A 26897-nucleotide genomic window follows, 5' to 3' on the forward strand; every position below is an offset into this window, starting at 1 on the left:
ATTTGGATTTTTAACGTAGCCTTAACAATTTTTCAGTCATATTGCTACGATGTCTGCAGTGTTGCAGTTTATAGTGATGTCCAGCACTGGGGCATCTTGCTGCAGACATGTAGCATGATGTTGTTGTTTTTGTTGTTGTGGGGTTTAATGCCACTTTTCAGCACACGATAGGCTATACATGGTGGCCAGTATTAATGGTAGAGGAAGAACCTGGGAAAACCCTGGAAAGAACCACCGACCCACAAGAAGCTACTGGCAAGCTTTCTCACATTACCACATTGGCTGAATCCGAGACTCGAACACACACAGACAGAGGTGAGATGGCAGTGATCTGTAATGGAGAGCACTTTAGACCTATCGGCCACTCTGGGCCCCTGTAGCATGATGTCCCATCCAGTGACATTATCATGACACCAAGCTGACCAGTCCTAACACTAACCTCTTAATGCTGAGTGCCAAGTGAGGCAGCTGTTAGTACCATTTTTGTAAGTCTTTGGTGTGACTCCGCCAGGGATTGAACCCACTACCTCCCGCATCCAAGGCGGACATTCTAACCACTAGGCCACTGGAGCGGTACATCTTTATAGAAGATTATGATCCTAATCTAATAATTTATGATTGTCAGGCATGATAAGCACCTAGTAGATCTTTTGTTACAACAGTTTATTCAACTATAAACCCAATACTGTAGCTTCCTTCCTGAACACAGTCACATTGGAGTATAGTCTCAAATATGTGGCTTCCTTCCTAAACACAGTCACATTGGAGTACAGTCTCAAATATGTGGCTTCCTTCCTAAACACAGTCACATTGTAGTAGTCTCAAATATGTGGCTTCCTTCCTAAACACAGTCACATTGGAGTACAGTCTCAAATATGTGGCTTCCTTCCTAAACACAGTCACATTGGAGTACAGTCTCAAATATGTGGCTTCCTTCCTAAACAGTCACATTTGAGTACAGTCTCAAATATGTGGCTTCCTTCCAAAACAGTCACATTGGAGTATAGTCTCAAATATGTGGCTTCCTTCCTAAACAGTCACATTGGAGTACAGTTTTAAATATGTGGCTTCCTTCCTAAACACAGTCACATTGGGGTACAGTCTCAAATATGTGGCTTCCTTCCTAAACACAGTCACATTGGAGTACTGTCTCAAATATGTGGCTTCCTTCCTAAACACAGTTACATTGGAGTACAGTCTCAAATATTCTAAACCCAAAGCAATACTTTACCTTTTGCACAAAAAATTCTTTTCAGTTATTTTTAAAACATATCCACAGTGCAGATCTGGGGTTTGTACAAAAAGATATTAAAACCGTTTAACTTTCTAACAAGGGGTGGGTGGGCTTACCTCATAGCTAGAGGTGGCTCCATACATAAATTTCCAAGTTTATTAGTTAAAACTTTGTTAAGAGAAGCAGATGTTCACTTTTACTTTTATAGTATATCGGAAACCATTTGTGATGACAAAATTATGTCATCTTTTGATGTCAATAATACTGTCAAGGGATAATATAATAGTTACAGGAAAACCTGTCTGCAAAGGACACACATGGAACTACTTAGATTTCTCCTTAATGGACAGATTGAATTTATATACTGATATAAAAAGACAACAGATATAAGAGAAAGGACACAGAAATGGAGTCATTTAGAAGCAAGTTTCTTTAATGTGCAAATTGGCATAAGAACAAAGTTAACTTGCCATACCATGATGCACAAATGCCCACTGCATACAAAAAATCATCCTGTGACCTTGAAAATTTGCTAAGGTTATGAAAAACTAAACATGTGAGACACATGTACACCCTCCCCCTGAAGTACTTGCATATCAAATTTGGTTCAGTTTCGTCAAACCACAATAAAAATACCATTTTCTTGCTCACAAAATAATGTCCTTCACTCATTTATATGCTGATTCGTTTGTTAAACACAAAATATCCCCAAAAATTATGTCAGTCACTACAACCTAATCAGTCTTGACACCCAGTCAATGTTCCTAAAACGACAATTAGGACTGGTTTGGTTCAACAATTTCTAAAGTACCTTGCTTACAAAGTCAGTCAGAGCACTCCTCCCCTGAACAAACATGATATCTTAATCTGTCACTTTAAAAGCCAGGCCAAGAGTAACAAAAGTGAAATGGATCATGGGATATGCCTGACCAGTGTAGCATAGTGAGTAGAGGAAGATGGAAAGTGCATCAAACATGGCATAACACAAGCTTTGTCACAAGCGATCGATTCGTTATAAGCATGAGAAAGATCATGAGAGAACTCACATTTAGGTTACATGCTTTAATCATGTAAATTTATTTTTTACTCAGTGGAATATGTTTCTAAAAAGGTGAAGGTAAGTACTGACAAGTTTCAAAACCAGTGACTTTGGAATAGTAAAGGTTTCCTTTAAGAAAAAACATGAGTGTCAAGTAAAGAAATTTATGTTAATTGCTTATATTTTATTTTACTTAACAATTACATTTATATCTGAACATGAGTTATTATCCAAGACATTAGTACTGCACTGTTAATTGAGCTGTACTATAATATCCTCTGACCTTTCACATTCTAATTTAAATATCTGGATAGTTATATTTGAATGGAAGGTCAGGGTGCATTCCAGATGGAAAACATGGAAATAACCAAAATGCAGTAGTGGCTCAGCGTATTCACTTTAAACAGGAGTTAGCAAAATTAAGCAATACTGTATCAAACCCAACCCTGATATCGATATGCCAAATACTTATGCTTCTTGTTCATAACAAATAAAACGTAAGAAGCCAAATTATGTGTTACAAACTGGACACCATGCTTTGCAATTTTGTACACTGCATGACCATGTGATCTTATGACCTAAACTTTTCTTGATGTCAAAGGTCAATCGATCACATGATGCAACCAATCTATGAAGAGAAATGGTCAAATGCAATTAAATAAGGATGCCATGTGATTTGACAGTCATGTGACTATTCAAATTCTTTTAATGGAAATAACATCTTCCAAAATATCATTCAGTGGTGCATGTATGTAAAGATATGAAATGTTACCAAGGAATGCTATATGGAAGAGTAGAATGTTCGTACATTAGCTTATTAAAGTTACAAATGTGTTCACTGTTACAGTCGAGAAGATATTGTTTATTGACATCTGGCAGTTTAGACAGGACTGTGGAAATTTTTTATGTCTTGAACAATGTTTTATTTCTCCCATTACCATCAGGCATATTACAAATGTCTCCAATTCTGAGACCTCTCTGCCATGTCACTGGAAATTTTAGTAAAATAATATGCAAAATAAAATCAAAGGAATAAAAAGTAAATTGAACAGCTGGGACAAGTTTTGTTATTTATCATTTTAATTTATGCTCAATACTTTGTTACAACTCTATGGTCTTAAACTAAGTAACAGAAAAGAGCAAAAACTGACAAATTTTGTAAAATTCAACACATTTATTTGAATAAATACAAAATGAAAATTTCAAACAAAGCTGCAGTATTGTGAATTAAATTCCAAAAAGTCCTAAAATTTAAATCTCAAGTCCAAAAGTTAGTTTTCCAAACGAATTCCAGTGGTGTATTGAATTAAAAGCCTGAATGTGCTGATGTACCAATAGCCTGGAATAGTGTTGATGTGCTAAGTCTTGTTGTATCACAATGATACAATCCAAAATGTCTCTAAAAGAATTCATAATCTCAAAATAATGATTTTAGTCTGAAAGTAATATTTAGCACTTTGTAATTCCAGTGAATAATTAAAATAGATACATCCTCACAAAAATGAACCAAACACAACAAAAATTGATTCCTTTAAAGACTAATGTTAAGATATGAATAGAAAATTTATGTTTACCTCTCCCTATATAAAAACCTAAATCACAATAAAAGAACCAGGATGAGGGTCAATTTCCCATCAGATTCATAAATAAGATCCCTTCTAGAAACTTCCATGGTCAAAAGGCCATATAAACATGTTTACCTCCAAGTAATAATGATCTTAATATATTATCTAAGCTCACAGACAAGAATTAGCTATGTAATATGTTGTTTTTAAAACAATGATTGTAGTCAGATAGGTCCTGTCTTAAATTATGGATAAAGGTCAATCACAGAATACAAATTTAACATACAGTTCAAGTCAAGCTACCTGATTTACCAAGGACACAATTAAGGATTGTCTAAAATGGACTGGTCCAACTCAATGTATTTATATAGAATAATTTACTTTTCAAATACCGAGTGGTCTAAAGCGCTCCCCGTTACGGATCACTGCCATCTCACCTCTGTCTGCATGGGTTAGAGTCTCGGATTCAGCCAATGTGCATATGTGAGAAAGTTTGCCAGTAGCTTCTCGTGGGTCGGTGGTTCTTTCCGGGGTTTTCCTGGGTTCTTCCTCCACCATTAATACTGGCTGCCATGTATAGCCTATCATGTGCTGAAAAATGGTGTTAAACCCTACAACAACAACAACTTTTCAATAACAGAAACAAACTATTTTATATACACAAAATTTCTCATGTGTCTGCCTTAGATCATTTAATTTTCTACCAATTCTCACTTTACAATTTGTCTCCACATAGTCTTTGTCCTCTTTGCTTAAGTTTATCCAGTAAGAAATAACCCTGTCTGGACGAAAGTCCAAAGATTATGGTCCATGTTCTTTCACTGCCATTAGCATTTGTAAAGGTTTCAGTTTTGAACAGTTTCTTGTTTCTGATTTATAGTATTCAAATCTGTAAGTCACATTCACAGTCTGCTGTTGTGGGGCTAATCACTAACGTGTTCTCAGTCTGCTGTTTTGGGGCTAATCACCAACATGCTCTCAGTCTGCTGTTTTGGGGCTAATCACCAACATATTCACAGTCTGCTGTTTTGGGGCTAATCACCAACATGTTCTCAACTCTGCTGTTTTGGGGCTAATCACCAACATGTTCTCAGTCTGCTGTTTTGGGACTAATCACCAACATGTTCTCATTCTGCTGTTTTGGGGCTAATCACCAACATATTCACAGTCTGCTGTTGCAGGACTAATCACTAACATGTTCTCAGTCTGCTGCTGTGGGACTAATCACCAACGCTCCTGTAGTTCAGTCTCCAAATACTTCAAAAGGGCTATGACGAAAATGGCAACTCTGGAAAATTCAAGAAACTGTATTTCCAACAAACAGTTCTACAGTTTATAAAATAATAAATCTATATCAATAAATACAAAATGTTAAGCAAATGTACTATCATTCATAGTTTTTAAGATTTTGATATGTGCATTTTATGTAAGAATTACCTTCATTTCCAACATCAGAAATTTGTTTGAAATAACTGTATACTCTATAACCCGAAATACACCCATCAATCACACACCAAAATAAAGAGAATTAAAAGTTCTTTAAACAATACCTAAGAATTACAAGGTCATTTTTAAGCAGACAGTATAACAAATGAAGAAAACCAGTGATATTCTTTTTCTTTAAACATTTAACCATATGCAAAATACAAAACTGTAGAGTACCACCTGACACACAAATAACACCTACTGTCTATGTTACAACAACTGCATTGTGTCTTTATTTATTTTGACATTATTCCGCACTGTTAATAAACTTGACCTGACTTGTTATTCATGTAACTTTGTATAATAATACAGTAACCTCCAGAAAAAAAGCTTGACAGATGTGATGCCTTTCACACAGGCCTTACCTCTGCAAGCTTCATCGATCACCTAAGTGTATCATCATCCGTTGAGATTGTGTTGTACGGATCTCATAGCACAGGTCTTCCTGGATAACCATTACACCCAAAATACATTTTTAAATACATTATTCACAAATTATTATTTAAATTTGGCTATAACAGTTTCATATCAACTCTGACTAGCTTTTACTGTCAAAGCAAAGATAATTTTCCTTTTTTTAGATACAGAATGCAATTTTTTTTAAATTATAAGTGAAACTGTTTGGAATTAAGTAATGCAGACTGAACACTAACATAAGAATTAAGTAATGCAGACTGAACATTAACACAGGAATTAAGTAATGTAGATTTGACATTAACATAGGAATTAAGTACTGTAGATTTAACATTAACATAGGAATTACGTAATACAGACTGAACATTAACACAGGAATTAAGTAATGTAGATTTAACATTAACATAGGAATTAAGTAATATATACTGAACATTAACACAGGAATTAAGTAATGCAGACTGAACATTAACATAAGAATTAAGTAATGTATATTTAACATTAACATAGGAATTAAGTAACGTAGATTGAATATTAACAAAGGAATTTTGAAATGTAGATTGAATATTAACACAGGAATTAAGTAATGTATATTTAACATTAATATATGAATTAAGTAATGTAGACTGAACATTAACATAGGAATTAATGTAGATTTAATATTAATAAAGGATATTTGTAACTAATATTTATAATCTGCTGGCCATCTAATGAATTATTTCATATTCTGATTCTAAAAAATGCATCATTTTATTTTGTAATCTGAATTGATTTACCTGCGTCATGCCATGACATGTTCATTTTAGCATAATTCAGCTATGGCTTTCACATCTCTATGTCTCCTGGGACTGTGCTTATGAAAGATGAATATGGCTTTTAAAATATATAGTGTGGACATTTCTCATGTAGAAATTAGACACAATACTATCCAGGACTGCAAGATCTAACATGTGGGCTGCGCAACGCACATGAATTACCCACAGTATATCTTCATGAATAAAGCCCACTGTACCACTTTTTAAATATATGCATCACACAGTACAAAATTAGCACATACACACACAGTTACCTTACAGGAATTCAAATATTTAAATAAATATAAAAGCAAAACCTTGTGTAATGTCCTTCTAATCTGACATTTCTTATGAGCATGGTATCCTGAGCTGCATAGAGAGCATGCAATCAACTATTAAACATAACACACCCTACTCCTGACATTTTTAACCAAGTCAATCTGAAACAGAACAGCTATATTAGCAAGAAACTCAAATAGCCTATGAAAATAATACATCTCGGAGTGGACAAACCCACCAAGTGATACTCCATGGATGATAAGTGGCCTGTGTCAGCTGCACATAAAGGACACAGAGTAATCGTTTGTCCAAGCATTCAATATGAGTAAATAATGAATCTATTACTTTTTAACACAAATTGGGCTTTTCCATTTTTGAATATGCATACTTGCCCAAAACAAAATTCATGCTACAGGGCACATGTCTGTCTGAGAGATTAAACTAATTCTGGTTGTTGGGCAACTGAATTTGTACAACCCTGTATGGATAACAGGGCGAGACAAATCCATTTGCCCAACACCTGGGATAAGCTAAACTTCAGTCTAGAATAAAGTTTGCAAGGTACTTGCCTATAGGCAAGTCAATTAAACCGAGAGGGAGAGAGCATCTTTATTTAGCATTTATATGTACTGCATGTGTCTGTTGCATAAATGATCTAATTTTCATTAATCTATCAATCTTTACAGACCAATAATACTAATTATATGCAAACATATACGAATATGTTGAGAAATGGGTGAATATAAAATAGGGTACTTGCTGAGTTTGGAAGGCCAAAAATGGCTAATAATGAAAAGTGAAATTATAAGATCTTTTGAAGGCTTATCCTCACTGTAATTGAAAATAAAATATGTATTCAACTGATGTAATTTCATACTTTTTACAGACTTCATTTAGGAACAATCAATAATGAAAGTAACACTCGAGTCATTGTATACAGAATAGATAAAACAATTCATAAAGATATTGATACAAATAAATCCAGCAGCTCATCAGACCTCAATGCTGATATTTATGTTTTGGGCGTTTAGGTCTTACAGCACAAATAACAGCACTGTGTAGCATGTTCCGATGTCATTTGCATCAGAACAACAAGTCAAATTTTCAGAAATATCTCTCACTTGGCAACCCATATATCCACTTTTCTACAAATTAAAGTTATGTTTTAGACAGATTTTACTTACTCTGATATCTTTTCCCCCACTAAATTCAAATTCCCACACAAGCAAATGGACATGTTTTCAAGTTCCGTTGGCCTACATTTCAGCTGGCTGGAATGCGGTGGAAGCTGGGAATACTGAAATCGGTTAAAAGGATAAGAATCTTGGATGAAACGAAATTATCTAAACACTTTCTTCAGTATTAATATATTTTTATTCATTTCGTTAAAGAACTATATTTCAACTTAACCCGATTTTTAGGCATTCCTGGCTTCCTTCGCTTTCCCGCCAGCAAAACTTGAAAACAGGTCCATTTCTTTTGTGAGAACTTAATTTTATTGGAAAAAAGACACCAGAGTAAGTAAAGCCAGACTGAAACAGAAACATCATTACTGACTCACAGTTGTGATTTATGTTTTAGTGTTATGTTTTACTACCCAAATAACTGCCTTGTATATTGTGTTCCGATGTCAGTTGACATTGGAAAGAATAGTCAAAGTTTCAGTAATATGACACACTTGGCAGCCCATATCAACATTCTTCCACAAACTGATATTAATTAATATACTTACTGTGCTGTGTTTATCCTGGTGCAATCATAATCTGACACTAGCAAATGGACACATGTTCATGTTCTGTTTACATACATTTGAATTTGTTGCAATGCGACGGTAGTTGAGGTATACCGAAATAAGTGCAAGTAGGTTCATGTTTGGGATATGTTTCTTGAACAAAATGAACCACTGCTTACAGTTCCAATTGGCGTAATATTATTTTTATTTGTTTCAATAAAGAACAATATTTCAACTTAACCCGATTTTGGCATTCCCTGCTTCCATCTCTTTCCAGCTAAGTGAAATGTAGGCCAACGAAACTTGAAAATAGGTCCATTTCTTTTGCGAGAATTTGAATTTATTAGAGAAAAGACATCAGAGTAAGTAAAGTCTGACTAAAACATGACTTTACTTTGTAGAAAAGCGTCATTATTTTAGTTGTCAGTTGTGTGAAATATTCCTGAAAATTTCACTTTCGTAACGATGTTAGTCGACATCAAAACACTACACAGCGCCGTTAGTTAGGCTTTAAGACCTTGATGCCTACAACATAAATATCAGCGTCGAGGTCTTACATGTAGCCTTTTGTAGGACTACACTAGTCCTACATGTAACACATAGCACATGTTGATTTTGTTTTGGTGCTATGTCTTACTATCCAAAGAACGGTCTTGTATAGAGTGTTCTGTTGTTGTTGTTGTAGTGGGGTTTAACGCCATTTTTCAGCACACGATAGGCTATACATGGCGGCCAGTATTAATGGTGGAGGAAGAACCCGGGAAAACCCCGGAATGAACCACCGACCCACGAGATATAGTGTGTTCTGATGTCGTTGACATCAGAATGAGTAATCAAAGTTTCTGGAACATCTCACACACTTGGCAACCTATATCGATATTTTTCTACTAATTTTTGTGTAATTAATATACTTACTGTGCTGTCTTTATCCTGGTGCAATGAAAATATGACACTAGCAAATGGGTGCATTTTCTTATTCCGCTGACATACATTTGAATTCATTGCAATGCGACAGTAGTCGAGTTATGCTGAATTAAGTTCCAGTAGGTTCATGTTGGGGATCTGTTTCTTGAACGAAACGGACCGTTACTTACAGTTCCAATAGGCATACTATATTTTTTATTCGTTTTGTTAAAAAATAGTATTTCAACTTAACCCGATTTCGGCATTCTCGGGTTTCATTGCTTTCCAACCAACTGAAATGAAGGCCAAAAAAACCTTGAAAACGGGTCCATTTCTTTTGTGAGAATTTGAATTTATAAGAGAAAAGGCATCAGAGTAAGTAAAGTCTGACTAAAACATTATAACTTTACTTTGTAGAAAAGAGTCGTTATTTTAGTTGTCAGTTGCGCGAAATATTCCTGAAAATTTTACTTTCGTAACGATGTTAGTCCACCTCAAAACACACTACACAGCGCCGTTAGTTAGGCTGTAAGACCCTGACGCCCAAAACATAAATATCATTATCAGCGTCATGTCTTACATGTAGGACTAGGACTACACATAAATTAGTGGAGAGTGTCGATATAGGCTGTCAAGTGTGTGAGATATTCCTGAAACTTTTACAACTCATTCAGATGTCAACCGACATCGGAATAGGCTATACAAAGCCGTTATTTGGATAGTAAGATATAGCACAAAAACAAAAACAACGTGTGCTACGTCTTACATTGTAGCACTATATTGAGCCCATGCAACGGACACTGGACAAGAGTTGTATGTACCCTATCTACGGCATTTCCGCTGACATTCTTCACTGTCTGTCCCTTGAGTCGACCCTTTATTTTCTCGCCTTTGATTTTACAGCCTGGGCCTTCGACCATTTTAACTGTGTCCAGCGGATTTGCTCCAAGACAATTCCACTTTTTTGTGTCTCCCGCAAATCGACCGCATATACCGCTGAAAATCGGGACCGCTTAAGACGTCAAAATTAAACATTGTAAAGTCCGATTCCTAAGTCAACGTTGAAGGAACGACAACAAAATTACGAACTTCGAGGGTTGTCATTTATTTCATATTTATGAAACTTTGCACCACTAGATTAAGTTTCACAATTTTTAATTACAATATTTACAAAATGCATTAATGGACTTGAACTTAAAGTAAAATTATTGCAAATATTAACTGTTCGAGTTTCCAAAGGTTCATTTGAAAAAATATTCTTTAAGTCCGGAATATTTTTTATACAAACACTCTATTTTACCAACATTTAGACCAACGTTCAGTTGTTTCGAAGGTTCCTAAATTCGAAGAGCATATGGGTCAATATTCTCAGGGTTTATTAATCCAAGAGTGTATAACTTCCAAACAGAAAGTTGAAAGGTTCACAAGTCCGAAGGTATTTGACAACAAGGGGTTCATTTGTCAGAAAGGTTCATTAGTCCGGAAATATTTTTTAAAAAGGGTTCACAAGTTTGAAAGTTCTTTGATCTGAAGGAATTTTGAAAAAAAATGGCTTTATTGGTTCGAAGATTGAATATTTCGATTAGTTCGAATGGTCATTGTTCCGAATATGTTTGAAATAAGGTTAATTGGTCCAAAGGCATTTCTTTTATAGTAAAATCACTTTATAGTTTGATTACATTAGCAAAAAAAGTAAAAATTAAATAATAAATTAAAAAACTTACTTAACCACTAGGCTACAGGAGCGGTCTACCAAAGAAATACATGGTCTTTAAAACAATAAAATCGAAACTGAAATAAAACAAACGAGTAACAAATAAAACAGACAAATTTCGAAAGAAACAAACAATACACCAATGAAACAATCAAACGCCAAACGATATAACGGTATCTATAATGACGAAATCAATACTCAGTTAAAGCAAACAAGGCACAAACGAAACAGGCAAATATCAAAAGAAACAAACACTTATGACACAACAAAACGCCAAAGGAAACAAACAGTATTCAAACAAAACAAAGAACACTCAATCTGGTTAACGTAAACTAAAATTAAACAAAGTAACAACATCAAAAGTAAAGAAGCACACAAATATACAACACCCGTGCAAAAACACTAAGACAAATTAACGAAACACGATAGTCAAATTATCAACTTACGAAAAGAACAAAGGGCGCCTCTGCAAGGGGAGATTACATTTACTGGGCCAAGCATCTGAACATGGCACATTAGGCGAGTCAAAATGATTATATATGAAGCAGGCATTTTTTGTCACGCGCCATAAAAAGCAATACAGGCGAATCAAGGCTTCAGCGGCCCACTCCGATGACCTCAGTGCCACATAACCTAACACAACCAGTTATTTCGAAGAGTTTGCAGTCTAAATAGTCTTATTTGGTTTTAAAATATTTATTTTCCATTTCTAGTTAATTCGGTAGAACCTTATAAAACTACCAACTAGTGGTGTCATTACTAGTTATATGGTATTCATTCGTGTATGGACAAAATTAATTCTGTTAAATTAATATAATGGTTATATTGGATATATAGCTTTTATTAATTACATGCTTACCCCACGAATTGTAGTATATTGTTAGTTTATATTTCAAATGTTTATAGGCTAAAATATTCTGTAAAATCATTCAGTTTATTATTAAAAGACCTGGATGCGTCCACTCAGTCATGATTCGCGTATGACTAGGTTATAATCTGTCATTGTTTTTTTTTTTCTCTTTTCTTTTTCAAACGAGTGCCTGTCCATGCCAGGTACACAAGTTAAATGCCAAGTGAGTGGGTAATTATCTAAGATCATATTATTCACATACCCCAAAAGCGGTAAGAAAAGGTGTCATTCGAGTGATAGGGGTTGGAATTAGGTGAGAAAATATTTCTTTAACAGTATTATTTTTCTGAAGGGATAGGGAGCCCCCACCCCACCCCAAAAAATGGCGGTATTGGCTCACAGGATACCGTCGGGTTCAAAAGTACATTGGGCTAAATTGATAGTGTATTGGGACCGTGACGGTAGATAAACATGGGGAGAACATTGCAATACAATTTACTGTTTAAATTTTACATAATACAAACACGGTAAAAATATAAGTAATCTTATTGTCTATGAAGACGAATCACGTGTGCCAATGGAGGCTCGTTTTGAAAAGTATCAACATTTTTTTAAAAAAATTCAACTGTAAGATGGAATGACGTTATGCATGGTTAAATTAAATTGTTTTAATACCAATTTCAGTAATTTTAACTTTCTTGTTTTGTTCCAACCTTTTCTCCCTTGGCACATGGAGTCCAACATATGCCGAGAGCTGAACATAAATCGAAATGATTGATATGCATCCAATATAATCATTAAGTTCATTTGATAGACCTGATATGAGAATTCCAATATTATTTCTTACTCACAAGATAGGAAGAAAAAGAAACTTACTCAAGGTCAAATAACGCTTGTCAATACGATTTGCAATAAATTAGATTACGTTGATTCTTATTTTGCAAGGAAATTTAACTATTATGTTATTCTTGCAGATAACGAAAAAGACCATCTTAATTCTGTATACACCGCAGAGAACGGAAATTAAGATGAATGGTGAGGGAAAAAAAACAAATAAAGGTAGTAGTAGTTTAGATCAAGGTGGTCTTACCGTTTCTCTTTTCTATTTAGAAATACATCACTGGGAAATAGTAGATACATTTGTATGTTTTGGGTAATTTCTTTAGCGCAAGGTTTCATTTTATTAGGCAGAAAAGGGAATCAACGAGCAAGCTCCAAAAAAGAATAGCTTGTCATCAATAAAGAATAAGATATTTGTCTATCTCATTGGATTTACGTCAGAAACATTTTTACAATATTGTTTGCGGTTACTGTTATATAGACCTGAGAGCAGTAGTTTTAGGAATAATTCCATTGTAGAACATGCATACATTGATTTCTTACGAGAGAGAAACCGGTAGTTTTTTGCCTCAAAATTAGGGCTGTAATATTTTGAGTTAGATTTGTTATTAAAGAATCAAAATTATAGATATTATATGCTTATATGTCATACCATACTGATGCTGGTATAAACAATTTTGGTGTGATTTGGAAATTAATAACTTATAGTTATTTCAGTCATTCCGCATTATGATTGGATAAAAAATATATAGATATATACAAATTTGGCATCCTAATGTTTCTGATGCTTCTATATTTAACTATAGTTTTAATGTCAACATTTTGCTAAAAATAACAAAAGAAAGTTTAAGTAAGAAGTATCTCAAACATGTTAACAATTTTTGTTAAGTTTGTGAATTCTTAAATGACACAAATGTTAACATGTCAATTAGATTAAATAAATGTATATAACTGATATTGGAATCGTTGTTCCCATGGAAACACTGAATAGCTGTGACGATTGACGTTTCATCCATGTTTGTCTTGCATGGACAAAATCAAGATCAGAATATCTCTCTACAATTATCTTATCTATCCACTATACCAGTACCATTAATAGCTTGTAGTTTTTCTTAATCTGTTAAGTATATTGTTAGGTCTCAGTTAGCGATGACTTTAAGTTTTGTTTGTGCTGTTATACGTCCTCTTTTGTTTCTGGAATGGTAACTTCGTAAATGATTTAGGGCTTTGTAAAGACCATATTACCAAGAATTCATTGTGTAACATATGAGAGAGAGAGAGAGAGAGAGAGAGAGAGGCTAATCCAGTGTACACAAAAGCTACGTGTGTGCTCATTCTTCTATATGTACTTTCATCTAAAATTAGAATATTTGCATATGACCGTTGTATTTTAATATTATCATTAAATAGACTTAAACAGTAAAAGTGCTCGGTGTTTAAAAAAAATATGTATCAGTTCTGTAAGATATAACGGCGTGACTTTTATTTTTAAAAATGGCTGATTCAATATATATACTGTCAGTATATCTACGTTGTCTATGAAACAAACTAAATAAATCGTCTTTCTAAGTTTTTATACCCCACTCCCACCCCAAAGTCGATGTTTTCATATATTTGTGAATTTTGTCCATATATCGATGAATACCAGTTAATTAGCAATGTCTGTAAGTTTATCCCTGGACATAAGATTACTAAACAATAAAATCAATTAACCATCAAAATAATAATTTTTGTAACTCTTATTTTGAAGACGACAATACAGTGCTCTTCATAAATTCGTCGTGCATTTCTTTACTTTCAACGTCTGCACATTATTAATATATTAAGTAAAGACTCTTTCTCCTCATGGCCGAAGGAATCTGGTTACAAAACTAACGAAGAAAAATGTTTAAATTCGCAGAACCGTGTAACCTACTGACAAGGTGACGATAGTTATCAACACTTGTTTATTTCCGCCAGAAAAAAAAAATATTCAAGCCGAAGAAAATGCATACATATATATAATCATCACAGACTCAGTGGGTTATGTGTTCACCATTATAATGAGATTTTAAAAAGTCATCATTACAGCTAGTATGTAGAGCAAATCTAGAATCCATGGATAATCACACTCCATCTCTCTCTCTCTCTCTCTCTCTCTCTCTCTCTCTCAAAAGAGATCCATGATTAAATGAAATCACACCTAAAATACGTTCAAATCCCTCAACACATTCGTTGGTAGTTTAATGAGGTTCTAATGAATTGAACCAATTAATTAGAAATGGAATTCCACAGCCAATTAAGACCACGTACATTGGAACACTTCGAAATAACTTTCCCTTTTACATGTTAGGTGATGTGTGATGTTGCCCGTGTCAGTTCGACGAGTAACTTTGATGCTGTGAATGGCACTGGTGTCATCGGAGTGGACGGCTAATAGCTCTCAAATTATCAAGGGTAATGAGATGGGAATCTTTTTATGCGAGTCTCATGATCTAAGGCCATGTCACATTAGACACCTTGATGATCCAATTTAAAAGTCAATGTAATTTGTTATGGTCTTGACGGCGGCGTCGCTAGGGTTGGTGTCACCCAGTGCGGTAAACTCATGGTGTCACCCCTCCAGACTTCCACCATGGATTTCTTCTTCTTAAAATAAGTCCACAGTATAAAAATGACAAAAATAAGCACCAGACGCTCTGCAGACTGCATGGTGGCACCCTGTGCCTGCTAGTCATGTATTTAACTATGATCGGTTATCCGCTTATGAAATCCGACTAGACCGAGCAGTGTGTGCTCTGTAAAATTTGCAATTTTTCATTTTGGTGTCACCTCTCTAAGATGGTGTCACCCGGTGCGGTCCGCACCCATCGCACCCCCCTAGCGACGCCACTGGGTCTTGATGTAGTTCTGAACCTGTTTAAGTATTTAAAATAAAACTATTTTCAGAAGAAAATATTTTGTGATGGGTGCGCCTTGTAGCACTATCTGACAAGTTAAGGTCACGGTCACCTCAAAGTTACTTACTTGTGACATCATGGCGGTACTTTAATCCATCCAACATTGTACACATTTACATCCGAAACTGTTGTGACTAAGTCTTCGCCATAAAGGTACAATCACATGCCAACGTACATATAATTTTTGCCCATTTAAAAAAATTAAAAACCCATATTTCGAGGGATGAAACTGAATGTGCTTATATCAATGATAATCTGACAGTGTTTCATATAAATGGTTTTATTTAGATGTTAAGGTATTCAGTTTTTGTATCCAGGTTGTAACTTTGATGCGGTTTTACATATTAGGAAGAATGTACATGTAGTGATACAGAGAGTGAGTTGCATACCATGCTTCAAACCATTTCTCAAGGTCAAGGTCCAGACAAGAACACTTCTATCTTCCTGTTTGAATATGATATGACTATTGATGCATTTTTACAGCCATCTTAAATTGTCAGGAACTATGGTATCACTATATCCGTCCATCCATCAGTTAATATTCGCTTGTTGAACCCATAATGTTGTGACCGCTAGAGAGATTTCATGAATTCTGACCATGTATATATCAATACTAGACGGTGTGTCAGATGCCTATACAAGCCGCACTGCCACTAGGTCAAGTTCACAACACGGCAAGGAAAATGTAACTTTTATTATTTTGTACATTTTCTGGATGAAAACTTTTAAACTACTCAAGATATTTGAATGAAACATGGGCCACCTTTTAAATACTTGATATATTTTGATGAAATTTGATCTAACTCCACAATTTATCATGCAACCGGCAGGTTTGTAGTTCAAAGGTCAAGGTAAACTGGTAGGCAAAAAAAGGACACGAGATGGGCATATACTGTGCTGTGTGGTTTTCTTGTTACTTAAAGCCTGGAAGTTGCATCACCCATCACTGTTTTCGTGCCATCTTCAAAAATAAAATTTGAAGGCTTTGAAAGGGTTATTCTACATGTTTTCACCATCAACCCTTGTGGTACTGATGTGAAATTTTGGGTGTTTTGAGTATGTACATCTTAGCCACAACTGAAGTGGAATTTGCATGAATCTTCTGTGCATACGGCTATATCGGTTTGAGGTTAATGCACGAAAGGGAGGAGCATGCTGGCATGGTGCTTTCCGAACACCTCTCTTGGAAAATAACTATCGTTTTGTTCAATACGACACAAAATTTGGTTGCAAAGAAATCTTCAAATGAACATAGTTGTGAAATAGGCTATGATTATGAGGAATATTCCAATTAAAGTGTCACGGCGCGACCAATATTGTGCAGTATTAATTTCTTGCCTGTCCTGCACGAACCTGCGAAGTAAAAGAAACGTTACAACAGTTTTGCATTTTCTGCAATAACTGTGTCAATGGAGAACTAGAAGATGTCTGTTAAGGGATCAACCATTTATTTTGGCAGCGGGAATGGAGGCACCATGAGTTTTCCTTCAACCAGAAGTTTTTCTATCACCTCAAGCTAATTAATTATTTGCAACTAATAATATGGACATACGTTGTTTTTTTTTATCCACAAAGCACATAGATAATTTTTTAAGCTACTTGAGGGCTGGGACTTTGTAATTATTTGGGTAAGACATTTCAATCCCCACTGCCTTCTGAAAATTAAATCAACAGTCCCTGAGCTTAATACAACAAAAATATATACATACAAATTGCTTTTATATTTTTTAATATTTACGTTTATATCAATTATAGTCTAGTAAGCTATAATTGGTCGTTTTAAAGTATGTTTCATTAACAACGCTATAATTCACTTAATTTATTGAAAAATGTCAAGAGTTGCCAACTTTTCGAAATATTTCCTTTCAAATTTTCAAGTCCATGGGTGAACGTGGGATTAGCATAGGTTTTCTCATATAAATAAACAGATGGAGAACTCGTTCTTTTATTATTTTAAGAGAGAGAGATGATTGCGTCAGCGTTCAGTTGGAAACATTTTGAAATGATCTCCAAGATCCCAATTATTTCCTTTATCCACTGATATAAAACTGTTTTACTTAAAGGATGATACATTACTCTGTATTAAAAGTATTTCATCCCATGGGAAAAACAGTATATAGTATTTTGTTATCATATAAAGAAATGTGCAACTTCCACCCCCGCCATTGCATAAACATTCTGATTATTCACGTGACCTTATTACGTTTGTACAAGCTCTATTTTTAGACGAGGAAAGCCCTTCGTATGTCGAAGTTTACCCGTTTCTAATTGAGACTTTCATCCTTTTTAGACTGAATATAGGCTTAATTGCAACATTTTTGACATTTCAGATCTAACAGAAAAAAGAAAGCAAAGTAAAATATTTGAAATTTATGCAGTAGTTTACCTTTAAAATAAGTATCTATTACTTTAGCAAAACACAAAACTTCTAAATATTTACGTTTGTTTTCGAAATGCTGAGTGCGTCATAATCTATTAGAAGTGGGTTTATACATTGAACATCGAATATTGAACCCAGACCTAACAAAAACCACGTGATCATGAAACGAAGTCATGCTCTTGCTGAAAATTATTAAACTCTGCTGCACGAGCTTAACCCATGTTCACTATTCAAGCATAGAGGAGCCACCTTTTAAACTAAGTGGATTGAAGACCATTGGTTAGCGAAGTAGGAGCTTGTGATTCTGTTTTGACCAATCACAAATGACGTAACATTTCAAATGTCATTTCTAAGTTGGTTCATTATGGAAACTCAGTCTCAAGCTCCAAGATTACGATCTCCGGTCCCAATTTTGTTTCCTTCTTTTTATTCCCATCAACTGTAACTCGGTAAACCAAAATCCCCTTTACTCTCAAACCCGAAAGAAAATTTAGGTCTCAGATATCAATATTATTGCGAAACCTATGATAACCGAAGCTGAATTTGTGGCCAGCCAATGATCTTCAAACAACCTAATGCCACGCCAAAAAAAAAATCAAACATAAATACACATACATATGCAATGAAATTTCAGCAGGTATCTGTTTCTAATAAATTGACTGGCTACTCCTGTCATGTCAAGAACTATTAACATTTACTAGTATATATATGGACACATTCCATGTTTTGATGAACATAGGTAACCTCATAATCACTCTCATCGTTGACTTCACCTATTTTCCTCAAAACTGGTGTCGAGAAATATATTTTATTATTCATATATATAACTAGGAGTTGAGTTCTCTCGAAACGGCAATTGCTTACGTAACACTGTATTTCGACATTTTTTCTACTACAGAAGTGTATAGAATCTAGGTCTTCAATTATGTAAGAGGCAGAAGAGGAACTAACAAGTTTAGTAAATTCAGGAAATGATTTGATCCAAGTTACAATGTGAAACTTAAGTAGACACGAAGTATTGTGAATTAAGTTTCAAATAATTCTAAATGCCCTATCACAAGTCCAAAAGTATAAAACGTTCCGAATGAATATTTGAATTGTTGAATGCCTGATTCGTACGTAACTTGCTGGCAGTGGCGTCGCTAGGGGGGTGCGGGGGGTGCGGACCGCACCGGGTGACACCATTTCAGAGGGGTGACACACAAAATGAAAAATTGCAAATTTTACAGAGCACACACTGCTCGGTCTAGTCGGATTTCATAAGCGGATAACCGATCATAGTTAAATATATGACTAACAGGCACAGCAGTGGCGTCGCTAAGGGGATGCGGGTGGTGGTGGTGCGGACTGCACCGGGTGACACCATTAGAGGGGGTGACACCAAAATGACATTACTAAGGATTCTGTATGGTCTGTTACGGAAGGAGGACCATGGGGGTGACACCATGAGCTACCGCAATGCGTGACACCAACCCGAGTGACGCCACTGCTTGCTGGAAAATTCCAGACATGAAATTTGAGCCTTGATTAGACTGGACAGACTTGGGAAGGCCAAATTCAGTACAAAAAACTTTATCAAAGCCTTTACAATTGTTTTAAATTTTATATTCCTCAAGGGAATTACCTCTGGAAACCTTGTTGACAAACACACACATAAAGGTCAACAGGTATTGGTTACCTGACTTGGTTTTAGGTAAGGGACTAACACAATCTACCATAATTCTACTAAATGGTTCATCAAAGGCAGGAATAGGTTGTAGATGAGCCTTAGGTATTTTTGGATTGGGGTTTCCAACCATTTGACAGGTATGACAAGATCTACAGTATTTACTAACATCACTTTTTATTTTTTGGCCAATAGAAGTGAGTTAAGACATTGTGATAGATTTTATTGATCCCTAAATGACCAGCCAATGGAGTTTCACGGGTCAGACTAAGTATTTCCTGTCTGTAAGGTTTTGGAACTACAATTTGAAAGTTCACTGACCATTCGTTATCAGCTGGTACCTCGGGAGGTCTCCATTTTCTGATAAGAATTCCATTTTAATGAAATAACAGACAGGAACTTCAGTAGCATCATTTTCACTAATGGCCCTTTGAAACAAACAGGAGATCTCAGGACCTTTTTCCTGTTCAACGACAAGTGATTGTCGTTTATCACCCTGATTAGAATAAAGAGAATGAGTCGTTAAAAGAGGATATATGCGATCAATACCTTCTGATTGATCCAAACAAGGAGTGAAAGTGACCTCATCAAAAGCCTGACCAATCCATGTGTCTGCTAAAGGAATACTTTCCTTATCTACATCATTCTCAAGAGCTTTCTTTGCCATAGCTATGGTAATTGCACAAGCTGGTAATAAATCAGGAAATCTGAAATAAGAGCATTTGGAATAGGTCTGTCTCGATTCTGATGCCTATTTTGCTGTTTGTATCAATCAGAAATAACGTGTTTTTTTTTCTTGCAATAGGTACACGTAGGAAGAGACAATTATCTTGAATCAAGCTTATCAGAAGTTTGATTTTTAGAAGTTGTGCCAGTTTGAGTTTTAGAAGGGCTTGTATTAGACTGAAATACTTTTCTGCCAAAAGAATGTGGAGTAGAATACTTATTTACAAAAGGAACTTTACGAGTTAAAGAGTACTCATCAGCAGCTCGAGCAGCATTTTCCAAGGTTTCAATCTGATGCTCGTCAAGATAAGACTTAATGTCACTATGGACACATATTTTGAAATCTTCAAGTAATACAAGTTGTTTGAGACTTTTATAATCTCGTTCAACTTTCTTGGCTAAGCACCATCTATCAAATAACTGCTCTTTTCTCTAGCTAATTCGATATGAGTTTGTCCAGCTTCTTTTCTATAGTTTCTGAATTTTTGCCGATAAGCTTCAGGGACTAACTCATAACCTCTTAGGATACATTCTTTAAACACATCATAGTTATCAGCTTGGTGAACTGTAAATATCACTAGCCTTACTAGTGAGTACACATTGTAATAACCGAGTCCAATGCTCCCTTGGCCATTTCAAATTTTCAGCAACTTTTTTCAAAACGAGGAAAATATTTGTCTACATCTTTTTCTCTAAAAAGGGGCACTAATCTAATATTCTTTGCAAGATCAAAACTTAAAATTGGATTTGAAGTATGAATGTGCTTTTCATTTGCCAGTTCCATTTCTTACATTCTACATTGATATCCCCTCTCTTGCTTCTCTTTTTCAAAATGTAAATGCATTTGCTCTTTCTGTAATTGGATTTGTTCTTTGTGTAACTGTATTTATCTTTCTTTCTCTTTCTTCCTTATATAACTGCATTTCCATCTCTTTTTCTTTCTCTTTCCTCTCTCTCTCTCTCTCCTCTTTCTCATATTGTAACTTTATTTGTTCTTTTTGTAATAACATTAGTTCTTTTTTTCCTCCAATTTCATTTGTTCTTTCTCTTTCTCCAATTTCATTTGTTCTTTCTTCCGCCAATTGCCACTGCATTTGTTTTTCTTCTTTATCTCTCTGAAGTTCCAGCTTCCTCAACTCCATCTCGTATTTTAATTCTAATTCCTTTACTTTGGCGTCAGAGTCTGATACTGACTTACTGATCGAAACCAAAGCACTTTTATCTAAAACATTCTTTTCTACCACAATATTTCTTATTTCTTGTTTCGTTAAGGAAGCCTTTACCTCAGAAAGATCGTATTTTCTGGCAAGTTGAATCAATTCATCTTTTTTGAAAAGATCTAATTATTCCTGGGTAGGATTTGAAAGAAAAATGTCCACTTTTAATGGCATTTTAGAAAAAGTTTACCGATTACACTAAAGATTTCAAAAACATGGGGAATTCAAATTTCAAAAAACAAAGTTTTCTGAAATATTCTAGCCAAAATTCAAAATTCCTACCCAATTCTAATGTTACGTGTTTAGGCTCGAATAAACAGCAACACAAGAAAGAGTGAAAAGACCAGCATTGAAAATTTAACAAATCATTTCTTCCTATGGAAAAATACTGTAAACATGAAAAAATATGAACTTACGGTTTTAAGAATCAAATCCCAAAATAATCCAAGAATAATCCACGAACAAAATTTTAGAAGTCCTAATGATAAAGTGTTCTAATGATTTCGAGTCCCGACGAAGAATCCAAAATGTACCGCGATGACTTGTGCTGTAACTTGTACTGTGTTGAAGTCTACAGTTCCTTGTAGAAACAATAATTAATCCTCCGGTTTTTTAAATCCCCCCAAATTTTTAAGAATTGTCTTTGTTTAAGAACTCTGCATAAATAGCAATACTATTTCTAGAGAAACGAATGATTCTTTCAGAATCTGTAAAATTAAAATAAAACTCAAAACTTGAATACTGGTCACAACAGAAGAAAACAACTTGACATCAAGTGTTTAAAAGCCCCAAAACTCTGAGATCTCTCTCTAAACATCACTATTAATACTAAGTATTTCGCAATTTTGGAAATGCCTAATTGCGAATTAAAGGATCATGTGATCATGTTTACATATATAAAAAATCACGTCCTTGATAAGAACCAATCATTTTACTCCGAGAATAAAAGTTGTTTAATTGACCATCAATCAAGGCCATGAACTAAGTCAAAAATAGAAACAAGTGTTTCCATTTTTAGGCTGTTATGGAAAGATTCAGGTCAAACTCAATTTTCTGGAAACTATCAAATTCCTTGTAAACAAAATTACATAACATTGACATGTAAAGAAAATAAAAAGATTCAAAAACCCACAAACAATCAAATCAAATCAAACAAAAATTAAATAAAACATCACGATGTACCACAATGATACAATCCAGAATATCTTTGAATGAGTTCTTAATAATCCTAAAGTAGTGTTTTAGTCCAAAAAATATATGAGCACATTTTAATTCCAATGAATATTTTTTTAAAAAATTCTTAGAATTATATCTTCAGACAACTATAAGTTCCGATCATAGACCCTAAAATAATGACATGAAACCGGAATGAATAAGTGTTTACCAAACCTCTCTATATACAAATACCCACTTGACCTATGACGCAATACACTTGTGTTATACCAAAATTTCCGATGGAAAATTACACTAACTCTCCAGCTTAAAATTATAGTCAACTTCTTGTTTACTGCGCAAAATCATGGCAAAAGTCGTGTAGGCAAAACTCCATTCACAACTCTCAATCCCACAGAATAAATTAAACATACACAACAGGAGCAGTATTTGTTTTACAAAATAATTTCACTGATATTGTCTTTTAAAAAAAAAAGAACGAGAGAGATGTTTTATTGGATTATTGATTTACTGGTGCTTAAATGCACACGAACACATGATAAGAATACATCGTCATGAGGTAACTGGAGCAAAATATCTGGCACAGACACACATCACAGCGGTCGACCCACCCAGTCTGGTCAAGATTCGAACCCGCACCATTCTGGTCGCGAGTATGGCACGCTTACCATTGAACCACGGCTGATCGATATCCTATAAATCATAAAAAATACGGACATCGTCTACAGAGTATGAGAAATCTATATGTCTTAGAGTACAAGTTGATGAGGATTTTGAAATAAGTATAAATATTCCATGTAATTTTACATCTAATATCAAAATAAATACATGTTCTGCTTCGTACGGCAAAAAAGCTTGTAATATTCAATGCATAGTTCTAATTATGTGTGCATCAAGAGTCCACGTCTGCTCTTGCCCTGACATGAATAATCCGGAGTCTAATCTCAGATATTTTGTATTATTAAATCCATATCCAGGCAAGCTCTTTGCCATTCAGAGTTCACACCATACATACATACATACATACATACATACATATATACATACGTACGTACGTACATACATACATGCACACATGCATGCATACATACATACATACGTACGTACGTACGTACATACACACACACACACATACATACATACATACATACATACATACATACATACATACATACATACATACATACGTACGAGCTATTGAGAGACTTGGAAGGCAACAGTGATTTTTAAAAATATGTATAACTGTAGATAAGGGTTACTGAATCTTTGCTATACAGGATACGTTAAAATGTATGTCATGGTAGTGACAGCATGAACTGAATGTTTCCGTCGCCGTTGTATCTGTCAAAACAAGCATGGTCACCCGCCCTAGGACAATCAATGAACGTGTTTGTCTTGTAGTATTCCCATCCGCTTTTCTTTTCCATTACCATCCAGTGTAATGCATGCTGGTATATTTCATGCGCATAACGGTTACGTACAAACAATCCCGGGTTTCTAGGAACATTCACCCATCGCCCGGAAAATAAAACTTTGGTTGGTTTCAAGCCAGCTTCTATTAACAACTCAGAATCCATCACATGTTGACCATACATTTCTACGACCCAATTCTTGCTATTAACTGTAAATTTTCCACCTGCTGTTCTGTTGTCGGCACAACACCAAGTTCCTTTCAGGTCATTAAGTGTGTAACCAGCATCTGTAAAAGCTTGAGGCAATTTACTGAAAGTTGAATAATTTGAAGTTAAAAACGTCAGATCGCCATCTCTCTCCCATGGCAGTATTTTGTTAAATTTTACCGCTCCGAGCGCTGTTCCCTCTTGCAGCTCACAGATCATGCCCTCCTTTTCACAAGTCCGCATTATGAAAAGTATCATGTCTGCGAGTTCGTCTAAACAACAAGGATGGAGCGTATATGCTTTCTCCTTCTTGCAGTTGAAATTTGAACAATTGATTTCTATACTTTTCGATCCCGCCGGCTGGATGTATTTCGCTTTCCATTTGATTGCGAATGTCTCCCAATCCCTAGAAGTATCACTCACATTTGCTTCGACAGTGTGATACATGGCATCTGGGCATGTGATAATCTCAAGTCCTTTCTCTTTCAACCGCATGAATAAATCTTCAAACAGTCCTCCTTTCGTGGGAATGCTCAAATCGAACTGAAGTTCATTGGCCAAACTTGTCTTCATCACGAAAGGCCCTTTGACGTAATCGCAAAACTGGCATTCATGGATGGACTCATCATAGCCATCAAAGAAGTTGATGCTGTAGTTTCTGTAGTTCAACTGGAGACAACCTATCCTCCAGTGACCATTTGGTTCTCTGTACGAACCTGCAGCCACCGCTACATCCAGTGATTCAATTTCTCGAATCAAACGATCCAGTCGCGAGTCATTCGTAAACATATCTACGTTTCGTGCAATCAGGACATATTCCGTCCTTACTTCCTTCAACAACCTGTTCCAGACAATGCCTGGCGAGTCCGAGTTGTGTGCAGTGACCAGTTTAGCATTATTATATTTTCTACTAAAGTCATCAGGTTGATTATCCAAATTTTTTCCAGCCAGAATAATTGTGAATTTTTCGCTCCGTGATTTGAGGGAATCGAGAAGCTTCCTTGCAGCTAAATGGGCTTCATGCTCTGGCAATTCAATGAAGGTTACAATGGTTATAAGATCCTCCAGTTTTTTGCCACTAGGACAATCCGTAACTTGGAAACCTTGATAAAAGAAGGGATAACCATACGTTGTCCCTTCATAAGTTTCAGGACAAATATTGACTGCTTCCTTGACGGGTCGACTTTTCAGATCAGTTAAGTTGACCTGTAAATGATCTAATATTCCTTCCATTAGAGAAATGGCAGATTTTAGACTATCACTAGTCTTTGTTCCCCGAGCATGTCTTCTGGCTTTGTACATCAGCTGGGCAGTTTCAACTAGCTTTTGCCTGATCGGGTCATATAAGGAGCGATGTGTTAACTTGCTGATCAAGAGGTTCGTGTTGTCTTTTGTCCCTTCTTTAATTACTTTGGCGAAAAGGAACAAGGATATAAAAAGTGTTGGAACAAGGTACAAGTATTGCCATCGGTAACTGAGCACCATCTTGGTCTTTCAATTCGACGTGCGAATGTTCTGGAAAAAGAAGAAAAACATAGAAGGTCAAAATTTTTCAGGGATTTGTTTGTGCTAAAGGAGTCGGATCTTATCTCTCTTTCCAAAATGTAAGGCGGTAAGGATTACATGACTAAACCATGGCCGCTGATATATATATATATATATATATATATATATATATATATATATATATATATATATATATATATATATATATATATATATATATATATATAACATGGTCAACTGGCTCCAACATTGTATAAAAAAAACAACCATTCTCATGCTCAAACTTAGAATCATCTCAGACGTCACACGATTGGTTGGCTGAAATAAAGTACCTATCAATCAGACATCATAGTTTTGTGTTGCTTCCGAATCTGAATGTATTATCCGTGGGCCTGGACAAAAACCCGTTTGAATGTGTGCATTTTCCCCTCCCCAATATAAATAACCTTCTGTATATAATCGTCACAAAGTGGGGCACTTCTTCTTTAAAAAGTTATGTTTCCCGACGGACTTATTTTATTATATTTTAAACGGGTGTTTAGTGTTGGATCGGCATAAACATAATGGAAACAAATAACTAATTCAATAAAATCCCCTATGTCTAAACTGTTTTTTTAAGGAATGTTCTAGACCTACACGCCCTAGTAATTGATGCCATCTGGTAAATTATGTATCCTCGCTGACCAAAATGGAATCTAAACTTAAATGCAGCATTAGCAGCATATCTATAGGTTGACGAAGAACATATATGTAATCCATCTCGATATACAAAATAAATTAGTAAACTCTGTGATTCAGTGGTTAATGTGCCAGACACGCGACCAG

The 26897-nt window shown here is 35.2% G+C and overlaps 2 protein-coding genes across 2 annotated transcripts in view; both read right to left on the minus strand.

Annotated features, from left to right (window-relative positions):
• The window catches only part of LOC149773233 (endonuclease 8-like 3), a 48160-nt gene extending 37718 nt beyond the window's left edge, over positions 1–10442 (minus strand). The window contains exon 1 of the mRNA XM_089946576.1: positions 10264–10442. Within this exon, the coding sequence (XP_089802702.1) occupies positions 10264–10362 (99 nt within the window). The 5' untranslated portion in view covers positions 10363–10442. The remainder of the gene's footprint in view (positions 1–10263) is intronic.
• A 12981-nt stretch (positions 10443–23423) lies between these two features.
• LOC149773234 (ribitol 5-phosphate transferase FKRP-like) lies at positions 23424–26078 on the minus strand. The gene has a single exon (XM_089946578.1). The coding sequence runs from the start codon at positions 26049–26051 to the stop codon at positions 24243–24245; it is 1809 nt and encodes a 602-aa protein (XP_089802704.1). The 5' UTR covers positions 26052–26078; the 3' UTR covers positions 23424–24242.
• Positions 26079–26897: the final 819 nt, after the last annotated feature.

The sequence above is a fragment of the Sinohyriopsis cumingii genome, unplaced genomic scaffold (assembly GCF_028554795.1).
Source record: "Sinohyriopsis cumingii isolate HCF-2022 unplaced genomic scaffold, ASM2855479v2 utg000810l, whole genome shotgun sequence".
Taxonomy (NCBI): Eukaryota; Metazoa; Mollusca; class Bivalvia; order Unionida; family Unionidae; genus Sinohyriopsis; species Sinohyriopsis cumingii.